The sequence below is a fragment of the Xiphophorus hellerii genome, chromosome 22, assembly GCF_003331165.1.
Source record: "Xiphophorus hellerii strain 12219 chromosome 22, Xiphophorus_hellerii-4.1, whole genome shotgun sequence".
NCBI classification, from domain to species: domain Eukaryota; kingdom Metazoa; phylum Chordata; class Actinopteri; order Cyprinodontiformes; family Poeciliidae; genus Xiphophorus; species Xiphophorus hellerii.
In genome coordinates, this window is record NC_045693.1 from 23,198,792 (window position 1) to 23,216,901 (window position 18,110).

The window sequence follows — 18,110 nt, forward strand, 5'->3', positions numbered from 1 at the left end:
ACTTCGTTACATTGTTGTTTAAACAGTTTTCTTTATTAATCACCAATGAACTAATAAAGGTGCTATTCATAATAGATGCTTTGTTTACTAATTGTTTAATAAAAGAACCAAAGTTTTTTTTTTAGTAATTTGAATTGAGTTTTATTGAACTGCAGAGAAATGTGTTTCTACAAATGCAAGCATGCTAGATTTTTTTTTATGTTTTTGAAAACCACGGGCCATATACATTTCAGTTATGCCCCACTTTGTGTTGGTGTACAATATAAAAATCCACCTACGTTTGTGGTTGCATAGCTCTAGAAACAGACTGTGTTGATAACACATTAATGTGATATTCTCAAATAGATAACCCTAATTAGATTATAATTAAGTAATAATATTATATGGCGATAATCAAGTAAGCAGCGGGCCCTTCAATCCAAAGTTGATAGTGAGAGATAAAAAAAGATGGAAGGAGAGACCCGTTTATACCAAATGCTGCCCTCTTCTGGTTAATTAGTGCTTGTGTTATTCATTGACGGGGGAAAAAGATGTAAAAACAAATTTTCTACATAGCCTGCGGGGTCTGGGGGTCACCGTCAGCCACACTTATGAATTTAGGAATTTCACTGTGCTATGTTATTGTCTTTTAAATGTACAAAATGCTAACCAGACTTCATAGGAATTATGTTAATGTACATAAAACAATTAACAGGTGAGTTTATTCATAACCCAAAGAGGTGCATGGCAATAAATTAAAATATTTGTTGAAAATGCTTGTTTTCGTAACTCAATTCACAAAGAACATTTCAGATTAGTTACACAGAGTCAGGCTGTTTACAATCAAAATTAAACCACACTTTGACAGTGGTTTGAAATTGTACATTTAGAATCTTTATATGCAACCAGGCTCTGTTGACTTAGAGTAAAATCATTATGACTGCTTTCTACAATAATATTACTGCCACATTTTCTGAAACTGAACTCACCTTTCTCTCTGAGATATTTTCAGCCTGTGTTGCACTCGCAGCATGTTTAAAATGTTTGCAAGGCCCAACAAGACAGCTGCAGCTGATACTTTAGATCATTGTCCGTTTGGAGAAGCTGCTTTTATTCTCTTGGAAAACCGGACTACATTTGCATCCAGGGCCCAGATAACGCAAGCTCAATTCTTTTCTAAACATGTTTCCTTATCTTTGGTATTTGCAGACAGATTTCAACAGATTTAATTTTCAACACTTGTGTGGAAAAAATAGAACATAATTAGGTCAGGGAAAGAAAGTGATTTAATTGCACTTAAAACAATAATAACTAACTAACAGAAGACAAATATGTATTCTTTATAAGGAAAAAGTTAGAACACCCCAGCCCCGTAGGAGCTAGACTTGCACTGTTTGGTGAAGATTCTTTTTGTGAGCTGAAAGTCCGATCTACAGTTCGCAATAAGCCAAGGGGGACACATGAATGAAGCCAACACTGTGCATCACCCTGAAAACTCCAATCTCATACTTAAAAATGTTTTGGGGTTGTTTTTCTTCAAATGGGAATAGGAATCTGGTCCAGGTTGATGGGAATAACCAAGTTCTTAGTTAAAAGAAAAAAACTAGATTAACACCTGGAAGATGTTAATCTTCGTCCAAATTGGAGAGGCGGAGGAGTCTTAACCAACCCGACCTCAAAATCCAACTCAGAGATAAATGCAACGATTAAGAGTTTACTTGCACATCTGTCAGTTCAGATCATACACAAAAAGTATTTCACAACCTTTATTTGTGAACACGTTTTTATTGAAATGATCCACATGTTGTTAAAACAGTCTTATATCTTAAGAGCCACACCTTGCCTTTAAGGATTTATTCTAATTTATGCACTTTGGTGTTGAGGTAGAGAAGAAGGTTTCTCTGTGACTTAATTATTATGTTAAAAAACACCCAGTTCTTTTCATTGAGTCAATGGTAAAATTCCTGTTTATCACAGCATCACCTGCTCCGACAGTTTTCACAAAGAGGTTGACCCACATCTATGCACTATGTGAATTTTTGATTCTACCAAGGAAGCTCGGTACCATCCCAGCTGTATGCCTTCCCGGTCTTTTCAATGCTTAGTGAATTAATGATGCCCATCAGACAGTTCACAGAGTGTTCAGCACTGAACAGCTTGTCGTTCGGCACATTCCGGTGATAAGGCCTGGAAAGGTCCGTGTTAACTGTTCCCGGATGTAAAGACACACACACCACCTGAAAACAGCAGAAAAGAAAATGGAGGTGCTTAGAAATACTTTCGTCCATAATTTTCGCCAGTACTTGGATTGTTATCCGGACAAAAGTTCAGACAGAAATCAAATTTATAAATTAACAAGAAAAATAATGACCATACCTGTGTATCCTATTCAACTGGATAAAAAGAGCAGTTCCCCAAAACACAAAGTTGAGTACAAGCGAATGTTTACCTTGGGCTGACTGCGGCCCAGTTCTATGGATAAATTCCTGGTAGCCATGTTGAGAGCTGCTTTAGACATTCTGTAGCTGTACCAGCCACCAAGACCTGGGGTATGGCAGAGAGGTTGGGAGAAGAAGAAGCACATTACATGAGATTTTACTCTTGGCTCTATTCTCTGCTTAAGTCTACACGTTATGTGAAACACAAAAAAGTTCACTGTGAACCAAACGTCACACTAAAGATACCGTTGTCTCCAATGGACCCAACTTTAGCTGTGATGTTGACGATGACGCCGCTGTGGTGCTTCGCTTTCTCTGAAGGCTGCAGACCGAAGGCGCCGCTGCCCTTCTGAAGGAGAGGGCTAAAATATTTGGCCATTACCAGGGGTCCCACCGTATTGGTCGTCAAGGTGGATATGATGCCCTAAAAAAAGGGAAAAAACTGAGCTGTGATGTGCATCTTATGAATGCAAAAATGCTTTAAAAATCCAGACAGTTATTGCAGTGTCTTACAAAAGTATTCTTGCAACGTAACTTTGTTCCCATTTAGTCACATTACAGCCAGCAACCTCAGTTTATTGGGACGCAACGTTTTCAGAGAAAAAAAGAGATTGTATTTAGCCTCCTTTACTCTGATACCCCTAAATAAAGTTATGTGCAACCAACTGCCTTCATTAACTCACTAAGCATCGAAAACATCCATCTGTCCAGACTCTGTGTGAAATGTTTTCTCATTATGAATACAGCTCTTCTGCAATAGTCGTGAACATTTCATAGATTGACGTTCAATCCATCATCCAAAAATAGAAGACTATACAGATAACACTTTCATTCCATGACTGACACATGTACTTTATGCCCCGTGATCGACTGTAAGGTTCCAACAAGAAATGAGAGTAGGAGTCATCCCACCAATATTACGCCGCAAATCCACTTCCGGAGGTAGTCAAATCTGGAACTACTACGATCTGAAAGCATTGGATTTAGAAGAAACGTGTGATAGTGACATGACAAAAAGAAAATACAGCTTCAAAAGCAGTAGAAGTCCGCAATGCACACACAGTCGTCTGAGAACACATGGCCTGTGATCTATACAGATTGATTAGCATGGTGTGATCCACCGTAGGAGGCTGCATGTTAATTGTAAGACTATGATCTGAAAGGGGCTTACAGAAGGTCTACTCACAACTACGTAGTTGTCTATTTAAACTGTAATCCAAAGCAAGGTCAGCGTTGATCATAGAAAGAGTCAAGAGATCAATAGTACCTTTGGAGGAGCTGCAGAAATCCACAGCTCAGGAGAATCTGTTGACGGGACAAAAGGTAGTCATGCAAAGATCTGAGTGCTTAAGGAAGAGGAAACACTTGGAAATTTATTTTGTTCCGTGCTCTCTATCAAATTTGACTAAGCTTGAACTGTTTTGCAAATAATCAAACAAATGTTGTGCCTAGATGTGCAAAATAGGTAGAGACCTACTCCAAAAAACCTTACAGTGTTAGCTGATGTGGATCTATAGTGTGTTGAATCAAGGGAGGCTTCTTTTTCATATTCTTTCTGATGGACTTTAACATAAAATTCAAATAAAACGCTCCGGGGTTTGAGGCTGTAACGTGCAAATAAATTTAAGTTAAAGTGGTGTCAAAACCACAACGTCCAACCAAGCCAATGTAATAAACAACTTATCAGTCAAAAGGTAATGTCATTGTTCATATGAATCCGTGTGTTCAGAATCAAGGGAACCTCGCAAACTAAAGTTAAGTTGCCACTTAAAATATCTTTAAAAATATGTTTGACATAATTTCTAGAGAAAGTTTTGACTCCGATCTTTGCAAAAAAAAAAAAAAAGTGTGTCAAATCACGCTGTACCTGCGCAGAAACATCCCTCAAACTAGTTTCTCCTTTCCCGGTGGGGTGAAGCATCGCCGCAGAGTTCACGAGTAGATCCACCCGACCGAAGTTCTCCTTCACCCGCGCAGCTGCTTCGCGGATGTCCTCCTCCAGGTTCACGTCCAGCTTGAGGACCGTGAGTCTGCCCCGGTGTTGTCCCGCCAGGCCCCGCAGCTCCGCCGCTCCGTCCGGGGTTCGGCATGTCGCTACGACAGCAGCGAGGCTTTTGTTTTTTAGTATGTGTTTGCAGAATTCAAGCCCCAGTCCTCTGCTGGCACCTTGAATGAGAGCGACGGGAGCTGCCATGGCACTCATTTCACCAGCACACGTGACGTAATTAGTATCGCTTTGCTGCCTTCAAAATCACTCGACGCCTCGTATTTATGACACCTAAGAGTCTGAAGACGATCTAGGAGGTTTAAATATCTGTCTATTTTAGCAAATATATTATAAGTTGTTATATATTTTTGAGGTTCCGTCGTTGACTTATTTAAACTTTGTGGAAAGTTATTTCTTAAAGACGGTAAGAAAAAAAACAAGGTGTACATGAAGGCAACATGTTTCACAGTTACGCCCTCTACAGGCCACTTTTAAAACCACTTATACAATTTATTGCACGTGCCCATTATGAAGTATACATATATAATAATATAACAAGACAACTGAAGGAGATAATTAATGGAGTAAAAAAATAAATAAGAAAAACAATTAAAAAGTGGCGAATAAATAAATTTATGAAATATAAGTTATTTAAATGCAGTCATAGATAAGAAAACGAGATTAACATTTTAGGATTATGGAACACACACACAAATAAATAGCGACAGGTACATGAAGAAATATTAATGTTAATCTGATTGTGGCAAAAAGACAGAAAAAGATCAATAAAATTACAGACATTAAGACAAAATATAAATTGTAACTAAACTAACAAATTAGTTAGTTTTGTTACTTCTGTGTCAATTCTTCTGTAATTGATACAGAATAAATCAATTATTTGCAAGGTAAATGTGACTAAATTAACCGTTGAGCTATTTGCCTTAGCACCACCAGCCAAAAATATGACTTAATTCATTCGTCTTAGTTTCATTGGAAAATATTGAGAGGTCGTTTTCAACTTTGGTGAATACACATACGACAATGACGAGTTTAGCCCAGTAGATGGCGGTAACGGCCAATGGTAATTTTTTTAAGCTAAATGCTAGTCTGACAGATTTTGTATTTATGCACTAAGAACCAAAGACTGATAACATATGTATAAAATATACGTGACAAATGCCTAATGAATAAAAGAGAGAGCGAAGAAACCCAGATATAAGCGGACCATCGCAACAACATCCAAAGAATTTGAAAATTAATACAATGAAAAATGATTGGAATTTAAATGAAATAGGGATCAAGACTGATATTTATTTAAGAAATACATATAACAATTATCTTAAAATTTATACAGATGGTTCTAAGAATTTAAAAGGATATGTGGGAATAGGAATATATATATCAGAGTTTAAAAAATTTATTTCTAAAAGAATATCAGATCAATTGTCGGTTTTTACAGCAGAAATGGTGGCAGTTATATTAAGCTTGCAATGGGTTGAGGAGGTCCGACCAGACAGGGTGGTGGTGTGCACAGATTCCAAAGCAGTAGTAGAAAGTATTAAGGGAGAAGGAAACGATAGAAAAGATTTAGTATTAGAAATTCATCATATTTTATTTAGATTATATAGGGGTGACATTGATGTTTGGTTTTGTTGGGTGCCAGCACATGAAGGAGTAAAAGGCAATGAAAAGGCAGATAAATTAGCTAAAAGGGCTTTAGAGGGGGAAATAACAATTTCAATTCATTTTGGGAAAGGGGAAGGGAAATCACTTATTAAAAGTAAAGAAATGGAGAAATGGCAAAAAATGTGGAATGAAGATAAGAAAGGAAGAAGATTATATGAAGTACAAAAGTCAGTTCGAATTCGAAGCATTAATGAAAGAAACAGAAGAGAAGAAATAATAATTAGTAGATTCAGAGTAGGTCATACCTACTTAAATGACATGCTTTATACAATAGGGAGGAAAAATAATGATAAATGTGAGAGATGTGGAGAGAAAGAAAATGTAGAACACATATTGATGAACTGTAAGTCATATGAACTCGAAAGGGAAGAATTAAAGAGAATAGTTAGAAATATAGGGCATGAATGGAATATTAAAGGTATATTAGGAAATGAAGGAAACATAACAGATATTCACAAATTAAGGAAAGCATTGTTTATTTATCTTAAGAATACAAAATTAAAAAATAGAATTTAATAGATGTGAAGTAATGCTGCTACACACTCATGTACAGTAGGTGGCGGTATGCACCTTAAAGTTGCTTGTGATCCGCCATAATAGAAAAGAAGAAGAAGAAGAAGAACATCCAAAGAAGAAGTCAGTTGCCTAGCGACCAGTGGAAGCATAATAGCAGGTAGTAGCTAAACTGTCGGCTAACAAAAGGTGCTTGTGAACCAAAAGAGCCCTTAAATGCCTCCGAAAAGGCGAGGACCGCTTCAACTCGCACAAAGAGAAGTGGACGAAGTCGAAAGACAGGTTTGTTAGAGAAAGACGCCTTAACTTTGTTACAGTTTATTCTTCAAACGATGAATTATGATTGTTAACGAAGCTCAGCTAAAGCGTAGAGTTTTTGTTACTGAAGCCATAGCCAAATACAGGGTTAACGCAGACTCAAATAGGTATGCAACATATATTTTTTTGTACAATTGAGACTTGACTGCGCATAGAGTTTCATTGTTTTGCTGTGAAACAGCTTGACAGTCTGGAAAAGAGTGTGAAGAGCCAAAATGGATCCAAAGAGGAGGCACTGCAAAGGTGGGCAGTTATAAAGGATTGTTGATAGCCATATTTCTGCTTCTATCTTCATTTGAACTTAAATGTTATTTAATTCCTTTCGTCTAGTCTCAGTTTGGTTTTTAGCACATTTATTTATTTTGGTTTAAATCTGAATATCGTGTACAGATGCTACGAGTTGCGAGTTTCTGCAGAAAAGACTCTAAAGACTCTGCAGAATTTGACAAAGGTACGTGTCCTGCTATTAGACATATTAAATGATATTTGGGAAATGCACCAGTATAGCTGATGTTATATCTACCTAAATATTAATATATCTTATTTCTTAAAGATATTCATCTTTCAGAAAGATGAACATCATGAATATGGTCTGACACAATTTCAGTAATACATTTGCAAGAAATGTAATGCACTACAGCACTGAATAAATGAAAAAATGAAAGTTTCATGATGCTATGTATTATGATACTTTATCAGCAAATACTTCTATAATTTTATGGTCCATCTGCCAAACTAACTTTGTTGTCCAAGTTGTCACTAACTTGACTTTGTTGATTTCTGTTGATTTTGTTTTTCAGGCTGATGAGCTGGCTCCAGTGGGAAACTATGATCAGAGGAAACTAGAAGAGGAGAGACGTCTGCAAAACATCTTGGGGCGTCTGGTCACTCTGTCTCTGGAGCTTTCACCACCAGGCCCCAGCACTCAAGCTGGGTAAGCTCCAACATGTATACTTCAAGTAAATAATAAAATACAAGACGTATTAATAGACAAAATAAAAACGCTCATCATTAGATTCATAGCTTACATCTTGCATGCACATTTTTCTTATGTTTGGTCTGATGTGTTTGACATATACAGTATGATGTGTTGGAATTGTTACAAATTTTATTCATTCACATTTTTCATTGTAAAAAGTACGCTTTGTTTTACCAGAATTCTCTCTGTGATTATGTCAGTAAAGTGATAAACCGCGCTACATAAATAATCCTCAATTCTGACTTCTTTATTTTCCCGTTTTTGTTTTGTACTTGTAGCAATGTTTCAACAAAAGATATTGACAACAATAGTGACGACGACGACGACAGCGACGATAATTTTGAGGAAGACAGTGATGGTAAAGATGAAGGGGATGGAAGTACGCCTGAAAAGTCGCCCTCTCAGTCAGCCCCTCAAATCTACAAGGTCCTCAGCGATTTCAAAGCAGAGCAGGAAGGAGATCTGTCTGTTCGGGTAAATGGCCGTATGTCTGTCGCTCACTGTACAAAACTTTTATGATGCATAAAGATTTGGTAGCTAGTGAGATAAAATTATTTCAATATCCCATTTAAGATTGCCAAATTCTTCCAGCCTGAATTAAAAATCCCCTGCAGTAGAAAGATGCAACAAAAGAGGGCACTGTGTTGCCCTTTCATCTCCATCCCTGCTGAAGAAGGAATTTATACAGCACTGGATTTTATTTAGAGGTAATAGAGTTAGAAGAGGTAAATTGATATGCAAATTTAGGAGTCACGTGTCCTTAGCCATTTACTTCACAATTACAAGTTGATTTGTGCCGATCAATTACATAAAATTCCTATAAAAGACATTGAAGATTTTGACTGTACAGTGACAAAGTACAAACAAGTTTAAGAGGTGTGAATACATTATTTTAGTCTAATATCCAGTGTTGGTGTCTTAACACAATCTATGTGCAGTGCTTCTGGGATAAATGTTTCATAATAGAAATAAGTGGATTCTGTCTGAATGTGGCTCTTTTTTTCCCCCCAATGTTGTCTTGATCGTAAGTTGTTGAATACTTGAAAGCCTTTTCCTGTGATTTCATCACTAAAGCTAAGGCTCGCTTCTTGAAATGTTCTTACCTTTTCAGAAAGGAGAAGTGTTGAAGATAATTAAAAAGACGGCAGATGGATGGTGGCTGGCTCAGGACAAGATAGGGAACAGAGGAGTTGTTCCTAAAACCTATCTGAAGGTACTGCAGAAATCCGGAAAACCACAACTGTTTAAATTTCACCAGCACTTAACTGAAAATCTTAATTCAAAGTTGTACCAAGAAAATTAAAATATAACCTGCTGGTATTGTAAATTTTAGATTTTTTTTTTTTTTTTTTTGCAAAAGTCTTTCCTTTTGTTTTGTATTTTGATCTCTATTAGATTGGCGTTGGTGTTAATGATGAGCATGACAAGGATTCGGATGAGAATTTGGATGAGGATGAGGATGAGGACGATGACGAAGATGATGAAATCCAACAGTCGGAACAGGAAGAAGAGGAAGATGAAGATGTAGATGAAGATGAGGCCGACGATGAAAACAAAACGTATGACATCATATATCTACCCAGCTTAAATTGTCAGTGTTTTATCTTGCTTCTGGGTGTTCTCCAAATAATTATGAGATATTGTAAAAAAAAAAAAGAAAAGAAAACGTAATCTCACCAGCCCTGTTTGTTTATGTGTTTTGCGTTCATCTTGCGTTTGTCTTTCACAGCAAAGCTTCTAACTGGTCAACTTTCAGAAAGGCTCTGACGGAGGTAAAACTGTGTATCTGGCATAAATATATATTCTCTATCTTCTGATGGTATTGATAATATTACTATCTCCAAATAAAAACGTAAACTGTTTTTTTTTTTTTTTTTTTAAGTGCATGACATTAATTGTATGTGCTTGTGACAGATTGATACAACAGATGTGCTGTCAGCGATGGGAGCCATTCCTTCAGGATTCAGGCCATCAACTCTCAGTAAACTCCTGGCAGAAGAAGGTCATTGTACATCTAGTGTTACTCTCTCTCTCTGTATGCACAACCACTGTCCTTATCAAGCTGCAAACTCTGGTTTACATGAGAACTCATTTGGATTTTGTAAAATATTAAACTCCAAAACTGTTCTGTTAAAGCAAAGGTGAGCAGATTGATTAAACTTGCATGATTCTGCAAGAAGCTCCTTGTTGAAAACGTGGCTCTGGATCAATTCAGCCAATTCGTACAGAATTTGCAGCCACATGTGATCATATAATGCCTTCAAACTTATAAGGAAACCATTTTGTACACATGTGCTTGAAAATTGTTAGTTTCTTATTTATTTTTTATTAATTATGGAGACGATCATAAAAATGCTCAAATCTCAAGTAAAATCTCAATCAAAACAAATAGATTTGATAAAATAGCTAATCTAAAAATGACCGCTTAGAGTTTTTGCTGCATTTTCCAGCTGTGTGTGTGGTTCATAGTTTTATACACGGTCATAGGTAGATGGAGGGTTTGTGAATAATTAATGGAAAAATGTCATTGTTAGTAAATATAACTGTCCGTAGGGAAGCCATTTTTTCTATACATTGTTTGATTAAAAGGTGAAGCTGTCAATGTTTTTGTCTTTTTAAAGGGGAGCGATATAGAGGAAGTCATTATATTCAACCTGAGCTCAGCCAATCACAGCTTTCCTTTAAAGATCTCTTTTTAGACCCAGACACCGGCAGGGTGAGTGCTTCTCTATGCATATGTTTATTACTGCACAACCTTCATAGTGTTTAATTTAACTACGTTTCTTTCTAGAGTTCGCAGTATTTACCCAGTTATGACCCATTCTGACAAGAGCAGGTTATTTTTTGTTAACTTGTGCAGGTCCGTGCTCGCCAGGTCAGGAACTGTGTTTGTTTTAATTTGTGGAGCTGCAAGATGATTCCCACTCCTGGGGTCGGAGTTCAGGTCCTCAGCAGACACATCCGTATGTGTGCTTTTGATGGAACGCAGGTAACGGGCCTTTTCTCTGTTACATACAACATAGTCATCCTCTCTGTATGTAATTTATTTAAACTAGACCGTAGCGTATTTTCCAGGCGTTGAGTAACATCCACACGGTGAGGGCGTCGTACACCTCAAAGGACCCAAAGACATGGAACTTCTCTCCGAGGGTATGAGAGGACTGAGGCTGCCACATCATAAACACTGAACACTGAGATCAAGTTGACCTCCGTGGAGGTAAAGATCTTTACTCATTTCTGCATTTTGCGTTTGTCAGATGACCAGCATCTTGCCAACTATCCTGGACGGAGACTGCTTCCTTCGCTGCAACTCTTTGTCTCCGAACATTGGAGTTCTTTTTGAACTTGGAGTCACTTTTTTGCGAAACGTAAGTGCTTATGTGTGACATGTGAAAGCTCAATACGGCACATTTTTATTATGTCATGTAAAATTCACATTTTTCATATTTTTCCATTTTTGTCTGTACTGCTTCTAAAAACAAAGTGTTTTTTGGTGTCTGGAAAATGAGCCGTTTCAAAAACCTTCAAAAACATTACAAATCAGCAAGCACTGCCTCTACATTCTTGTTGGTTGTGCGGGAGGCTCCAATTCTGCTTTTCAAAGCCGTACATTTGTATAATTGTGCAGCTGTTTGCATCCATTGTCATGTATGAGTATAAGCATTGAGGTTAGGGGTGTGGCCAGCAGCAGCTTATATGGATTCTAAAACAGCTCATTCTGACAAGAGATCAAAAATCATTCTTATTATCTAAGAAGGATTTTGTGAAAAAATTTAATAATTCTGTTTTGTGTATCTCATAGACCTATCCTAGCCTGCTCAAGGAAGCATAATAGGTCACCTGTAAGATGTGATGTGTGATTTTAAGTCGACAGGTGAGAGAGGAGACCTGAGCTGTGGTTGGGCTTTCCTCAAACTAACTGACGACAGCGGAAATCCACTCCAAAACAGGTAAATGAGAAGAGATGTCGATGAATAAAAGAAAATACACAGAACTTGTTTGTACCTCAATGTAAAAGTAGTTAAAAGCCGGAAAAAGTAAGCACATTTTTTTACGAGAGCTGCAGAATTTCCTACTGAGAAAATCCAGTCTTAATTGAATTTAGCATTTTGTCCAATCTCCTGCATAGAACCTATGAACTGCCAATAAATGGCGGAACGCCATATGAGAAGAAAGTCATGTTGGAAGCACCCGTTTCGAGAAGATGTAAGGAAAAGAAGCCAAACTTTTAAAAATGGTAACAGATGATGTCCAAACAAACAAACAAAAAAAGTGGATTTTGTGTCTTTTCTTGACTTCCTAGCTCCGGGTGGCGTTTTTCAGCAGATGCTCCAGGCCCGACGGCAGCCCAAACTGATTGTTAAGTTGAAATCGGCAAGCAGTCGGACCAGACTGCAACTCAGGTGGGGGAGGGAGGGGAATCAGCGAGAAGAGCAAGGCGCCGAGCTAAAACACATGCAGGGGATTACATGATCAATAAATCACTCCAAGTTTCAGTCAGACACATTCCTGGCTCCGCTTGGATTTACACGTGTGGGCGATTAGGCTTAAAGTGACAGCAGGCCCATTTTAGGTGCCAGAATGTTTCACACTTAATATTATTTCAGGCTAACTTTAAAATAGAGTACTTTTCTCCTGAAACATGTTCTGTGATATAAAATTTACAAAACTGGACTCAGACACTTCACTCACAATTTATTTGAAGGCTTTTTTAGCAACTGTTGCAGCACCGGGTCTACCAAGCAGTGCTCCTAAAAGCTTGGCATACTTTGCTATGGAACATTTTTAATTTTTTTTTTTTGTCTTGGCAGAAATACTCTAGCTCAACTAGTCAGGAAAAGAAGCTGTAGGGAATGGATTTTTCGATGCGTGGAACAGATTTCAGGCTATAAAAATGTTTAGCGAGAAGATATAACGGCAGTGTAAAAAAAATAAATATCCATCAGTAGTCCTACCACTGTCACCGCCATCATTTAGAATTGGCAAAATAGTTTAGATTTTGCCAATTCTAAATCTCAGATTTATTTATTAACGTCTTAGAATCAGTTTTTATACAGAGTCCTTGCTATCTCTTTAAACAATGAGGGAAAATCCAGCTGATGTAATGGTTTTTAGTTGTGCACACTAATAGTTACCCAACACACACACACACACACACACATAGACGTTGTGACTAGAAAGTAGAGCTGGATGATGCGGTTGAAAAACCTAACATCATATCAGTCAATATCAATAATTGTCAATATCAATAATTATTAATAAGTTTTCTGTTTTAAATATCTGAAATGCTGCCAAACCAGAAGCATGACCTTTCCTGTTTTATCCACAGTTTCCACTCAAATCGTTGTTTTTAGAAGTTACACAACAGTCTGTTGCTAGGTAACCAAAAAGTGAGTGAGTTAGTTGATGCCACCAATATTGGTTAACTCAGTGTGAGACATTGGCCTGCTAAAGTCTTTCCTCTGCCTACATCTCCCAGGATGCTGTGCGGTTCTGGATTGGAGTTCAGTGAATATTCTGTCAGATCGGATGTATTATCTGTTGATATTGATCACGTGTCTGTCTTTTCAATTATACAGTTGATCCTCAATACAGTTTTTCTAGAAATTGTGAACACAGTGTAGCATGTGTCGCATTTCATTTTATCAACAAAACATCCAGATGTTTGGTTTTCTTCTGACTGTATCGATATACTTCCAGTTGCTGGTGTAGATGAGTGACACGTTCATGTTCCTCTTCAGTCTCCTCCCGGACACTCTGCTGCACTGTCTGAGCTGTGTCCACCTGCTGGTCCTGCACCGCCAGCTGCTGGCCGACACGCTGCTCATGGACAGACCCACCATGCAGAATGCAGGCAAGACTCCGACAACTTTAATCCGACAAAAAAAATAAATAAAAATGCTTTCAATTGGCCACAGCTCAAAGTGACACCATCATTTACCTATTTATCTCTGACGTAGATCTTATATGCAGTCCAATACTTTCAACTTTCCCAGTGCTGTTGGACCAGACAGACCTGCTAGATGCCCTCAGGGTGAGAAATGGGGGAACTGTGGTCACGCTTGTTTACTGTCACCAAATTAGGTGCAGTTATTTTTTGTCAAAGCACAACCATAAACACTTCCTTTAAATGACACTGGTTTGATTTTTTTTTGTTTTTCTTTTCAGAGTGCCTGGCTGGAAGCTGAGACCAATATGAGCAGAACGCAGAAGGTTCGCATACATTCTTGATAGCGTATGTTATCAGAACATTTGATGCGGATGGGAAGCTTGGTTAGGTTGTTGCATCATAAATTCTTGTTTGTTTTTTAAATGTAACGACTCTGTGTGTGCAATCGCAGGAACAGCCTGCAGGGGGTGCTGTAGATTTAAGTGAGGAAGCAGAAGAAAAATGTAGACAATTGATCTGTACCGTACTGCATTTTAGTGTGTGCAAAATTGAATCAAACGTAGCAATAAAACAAAGTGTGATTCTCTGTTTGCAGCGAGACCTGTCATATCTGAAGCAGGAGTTTAGTAAAGTCTACATGTCGTCGGTGTACTTCCTGCTGCACACGCCCTCTCTGCCCTGCTATCGCTGGGCCGACCCGCCCTCAGAGGAACAGCGGGCCAGGGTCATCTACAGCACCTTGGAGGCTCTGAAAAACTCCCAGCAAGCCACCGGCCAATCAGCATCCCCAGGAGTCTTTTTTGACTCCTCTCATTCACACCTTGCTTTCGATGTCCAGGAGTTGACCTTTGATCTCCTTTCCGCGAGACGGTAGCGACGACATCGCCTCCAGGACTAAAACTGCCTGTGATTGGCCGGGCTGGATTTAGGAGGATGCAGCTTTTCTGGGCTGAAGCCACCTTCTACTCATGTAAACACAAGTGGACTGATGGTTATGAACTCGTTGAAGGGTTTTTTTTTAGGCACTGTCCAAATAAAAATTATTTGTTCTAAAACAATCTGTGTAGGTGTCCATCCTAAAATATTCTTTATAGACTAGTGGAAATTGCTAGAAATATCTTACTCCAAAAGAAATGATCCAAAATACCATGACAACCTGTATGGTGAGGTAAGTACAGAAACTCTTAAAAAAAAAAAACTTGTGAAGCATCTGCTTAAATCTTACCATTACAGGGGTCAGGGTGGGGTCAGGGTGTAGGCAGGGTTACGACATCATAGATTTAAATAGTTACCTATTGTTTACATACATTGTTTTTTTTTTTTAGCTGTGCTTCTCTAATATTTTTACTGGTGTGGTCTGGCCACTCCTATGGCATTTTTCTGGGAGTGCTACTGCCAGGCTATTGTAAAATGTACTTCAATTTGTTCCCCCCCCAAAAATTAAAATATGCCATTTTTGGATTTTGTAACAGTTTTAAATGATAATAATAATAATATATCTAATAATATTCAATATTACTAAAAAAAAACAAAAACACAGAAAACAGTTCATGTTTGCAATGCTGTTGCTTTTACGTTTATATGTTTTCACAATAAGCAATTCTTAACGAACCCAAGTAATAATCTAAATTAACAGATGTTCTTAAAAGATTTTTCAGCCGGTTTAGTGGCTTTCCTACCAATATCCATTCTTGCGCATATTTCAGTGTGATTGTGTAGATGGAATAAAACCACTTTGCAGTAATAAGTAACAATGTTTGCATATTTTATTGTTTGTTTTTTAAGAACATCTTAATAACAGAACTTTTGTTGGTATCAGTTGTTGGTTTGCTCCAACATTTACCTGAGCTGCTCTTTCAGCTGTGTCCTCTGACGGGTCATTGAGAAGCTCCAGTCTTCTCCACCCATTAGTTCAACATCAGTCGTGTGTGTGTGTGTGCGTGTGGGCGTGTGTGTGTAGTGTAGAGTTACAGGACAGCAGAGCAGTGTTTGGAGTTAACAATTAGCTGGCGTGGGGGTTTTTTTTTTAGCCGGGTATAAAAGCAGAGGAGCAGTGGGAGGTTGGTCCAGTGTGAGCTCAGATGCTTACGCTCACACATCCGAAGCGACATATAAGTGCTGCAGAAAATATGTTGTGTAATGTTGGAATAAATAAAAATCATATACAGTAAAGATTATTGAATGTCTTATAAATGTTTGATTCTTGCTCTGGACATTTGTAATATATTATTTAATGAAACAGTACACCAAAATAAAAATGATGCAACGTTTGTGTTTATTTGACAGCATGTTTCCCAAAACATTTGCTTAAAAATACAAAAAGTTAGCACCACAACCATTGATTCTTTGTATTATGTTAGCGATTTACGTGTTTCTAATCTTAAAATTAGCACATTTAACACTGAACTTAAAGGAAGGTCCAGTTAATCTGAAGGGCAGTTCAGATTTCCGCATGCCCATGAACGCACCTCTGAGTCCCAGCTCCAAACCCTGGAGTGTACAGATGCACTTAGAATGGAGTCTTTATGAGTTTCTGTGTTTGCAGGTGAATCATATTTCACATCCTGTATTTCCACATTCCGCCATTGTTGCTGTGGCAATAGTTTGGCTCCCTTTGTGACCAGATCGAGCTAAAAAAGGACAAAATAAAGATTCTTCAGAAAATCCTGCTGAATCACTGGCCAGGTTAATTCATCAGTCCCACTAAACCTTTTAAAAACGACTACCAGAAAACAAAATTGGGTGAAATTCTGAAAAGTTATCCCTCTGCATGTTATTCAGTGTTTAGTTCTTGTGAGAGGAGTGGTACTTTGAGAGGACAGAAAGTCTGATTACTATTGTCAGCTGGAAACATTCAGACACTCTCACCCAGTTCTGCCTTTGTGCCTCAAGACAACCATTGTCATTGGGGAGGGAGCAGAATGTCTGGAGAGGGGGGGGGGAAACCCCTGGGGGACAGGGAAGTGAACACTTTCAACCAAACCAGGAGAGCTAATAAATACATTTTTAATAATATTTATTCAATTAAGGTATGCTGTTGGAATAAATCACAGATTAAGAGAGATGGAAGGAGCCATTTTGACCCATTCCTCCTGACAGAACCGGTGTTACGGAGTCAGGTTTGAAGGGTTCTCTTGTTGGCACACCTTTTCAGTTCTGCCCACTAAGATTCTGTTGGACAGAGGAGTTTGTGATGAAAACGTCCATAAATAGACTTTTTGTCCTTCTGGACTAGTGTCTACTTGAAACACCCACTCGTGTACCAACTGATGCACTTCAAAGTTTCTCATAATGTTGTTCTCCATGATGCTATCAGTTTTATAAGTTTCGCCTTCCCCTTTGTGCTTCACTGTTGCTATGGTGTTCTTTGTCTCCAAATGTAACAATGGTCATTATTTGCAAAACACTAATCCTAATTTTGATCAGACCACAGGACATGTCTCCAAAAATGAAGGTCTTTCTTCCCTTTTTCTCTCTCTCTCTCTTTTTTTTTTTTTTTTGGAGTAATGGCTTCTTTTTCGCTGAGCGGTCTTTCAGCCCATATTAGTGTAGGCCTAATTTTACTGTCTTACAAGCTTCAGTCAAAATTTTCACAAGGACATTTCTCCCCTTTGTTCTGGGGTTAGTTTGCACATTTCACCCCAAAACAAATACAACTCTGGGGACACAGAACCCGTCTCTATCCTGAACAGTGCGACTAAACCAACGTATCGCCTCCAGGCGTCTGCAAAATGCACCCAAGGATGAGCGAGACTTTATAAATCTTTACGTATGAAGCCTGATTTAATATAAATCCGCTGATGTCCAGGGCTTTCCCATATGCAAACTTTGGAGTTTGTATTACAGCCAATTATGAGGATTTTCCACTTAACGCTAATGAAAACACAATATTCAAGATTATTACATCAGAATAGCAAACGTCATAGGAACGCTATTTGCATGAGGCATTGATGGAGTTTCAAACAGGGATCAAGATTGTTGATCTGAGATATGGATAAGGCCATAGTGTTTCTTTCGCAGAGGTCAAAGGTTGGCTACCGAATCGTTGCCCTGGAGCTTACAGAAATTCACCAGAGCAAAATTGTACAAACACAAAGGCTTTGACCATCATGTTAACATTTGGTTTGTGCCGCCTTTTCTTATCCGCTAATCTTCATGCCAGAGATCACAGCGGAAATGCCTTGAAGTTATTATGTTTTCCTACATTTTTCACTGATGGAATGCGCGGCGTTTTGAGGAGGAACTTTTTCAGTGAGGCCTTAATGCACAATGCATTCTTTGTCGTTCCCCCTGGGTGAGTGTTACACTGCGGAGCGACAC

At 38.2% G+C, this 18,110-nt stretch overlaps 2 protein-coding genes across 6 annotated transcripts; one reads left to right on the top strand and one right to left on the bottom strand.

The window, feature by feature from the left end:
* Positions 1 to 1,247: 1,247 nt before the first annotated feature.
* On the bottom strand, positions 1,248 to 4,664 carry LOC116712518 (C-factor). The gene is made up of 4 exons (XM_032552285.1): positions 4,285 to 4,664; positions 2,664 to 2,841; positions 2,429 to 2,523; positions 1,248 to 2,216 (listed from the first exon to the last, which is right to left on the bottom strand). The coding sequence occupies exons 1-4, from the start codon at positions 4,618 to 4,620 to the stop codon at positions 2,025 to 2,027; spliced, it is 801 nt and encodes a 266-aa protein (XP_032408176.1). The 5' UTR covers positions 4,621 to 4,664; the 3' UTR covers positions 1,248 to 2,024.
* Positions 4,665 to 6,714: 2,050 nt separating this feature from the next.
* Positions 6,715 to 15,534, top strand: nphp1 (nephronophthisis 1). Of its 5 annotated transcripts, none has more exons than XM_032553956.1 (20): positions 6,715 to 6,885; positions 7,103 to 7,164; positions 7,312 to 7,372; positions 7,722 to 7,855; positions 8,179 to 8,374; positions 9,012 to 9,113; positions 9,296 to 9,459; positions 9,630 to 9,672; positions 9,815 to 9,902; positions 10,522 to 10,616; positions 10,761 to 10,889; positions 10,964 to 11,050; positions 11,158 to 11,268; positions 11,768 to 11,850; positions 12,030 to 12,106; positions 12,204 to 12,259; positions 13,642 to 13,754; positions 13,861 to 13,984; positions 14,069 to 14,113; positions 14,386 to 14,505. In XM_032553956.1, the coding sequence occupies exons 1-18, from the start codon at positions 6,820 to 6,822 to the stop codon at positions 13,982 to 13,984; spliced, it is 1,791 nt and encodes a 596-aa protein (XP_032409847.1). In that variant the 5' UTR covers positions 6,715 to 6,819; the 3' UTR covers positions 14,069 to 14,113; positions 14,386 to 14,505. The 5 variants fall into 5 exon arrangements, with proteins under 5 accessions (XP_032409847.1, XP_032409846.1, XP_032409848.1 ...); XM_032553955.1 differs by having other exon boundaries at positions 6,716 to 6,885; positions 12,204 to 12,303; positions 14,386 to 14,543; XM_032553957.1 differs by having other exon boundaries at positions 6,716 to 6,885; positions 13,861 to 13,934; positions 14,386 to 14,543.
* Positions 15,535 to 18,110: the final 2,576 nt, after the last annotated feature.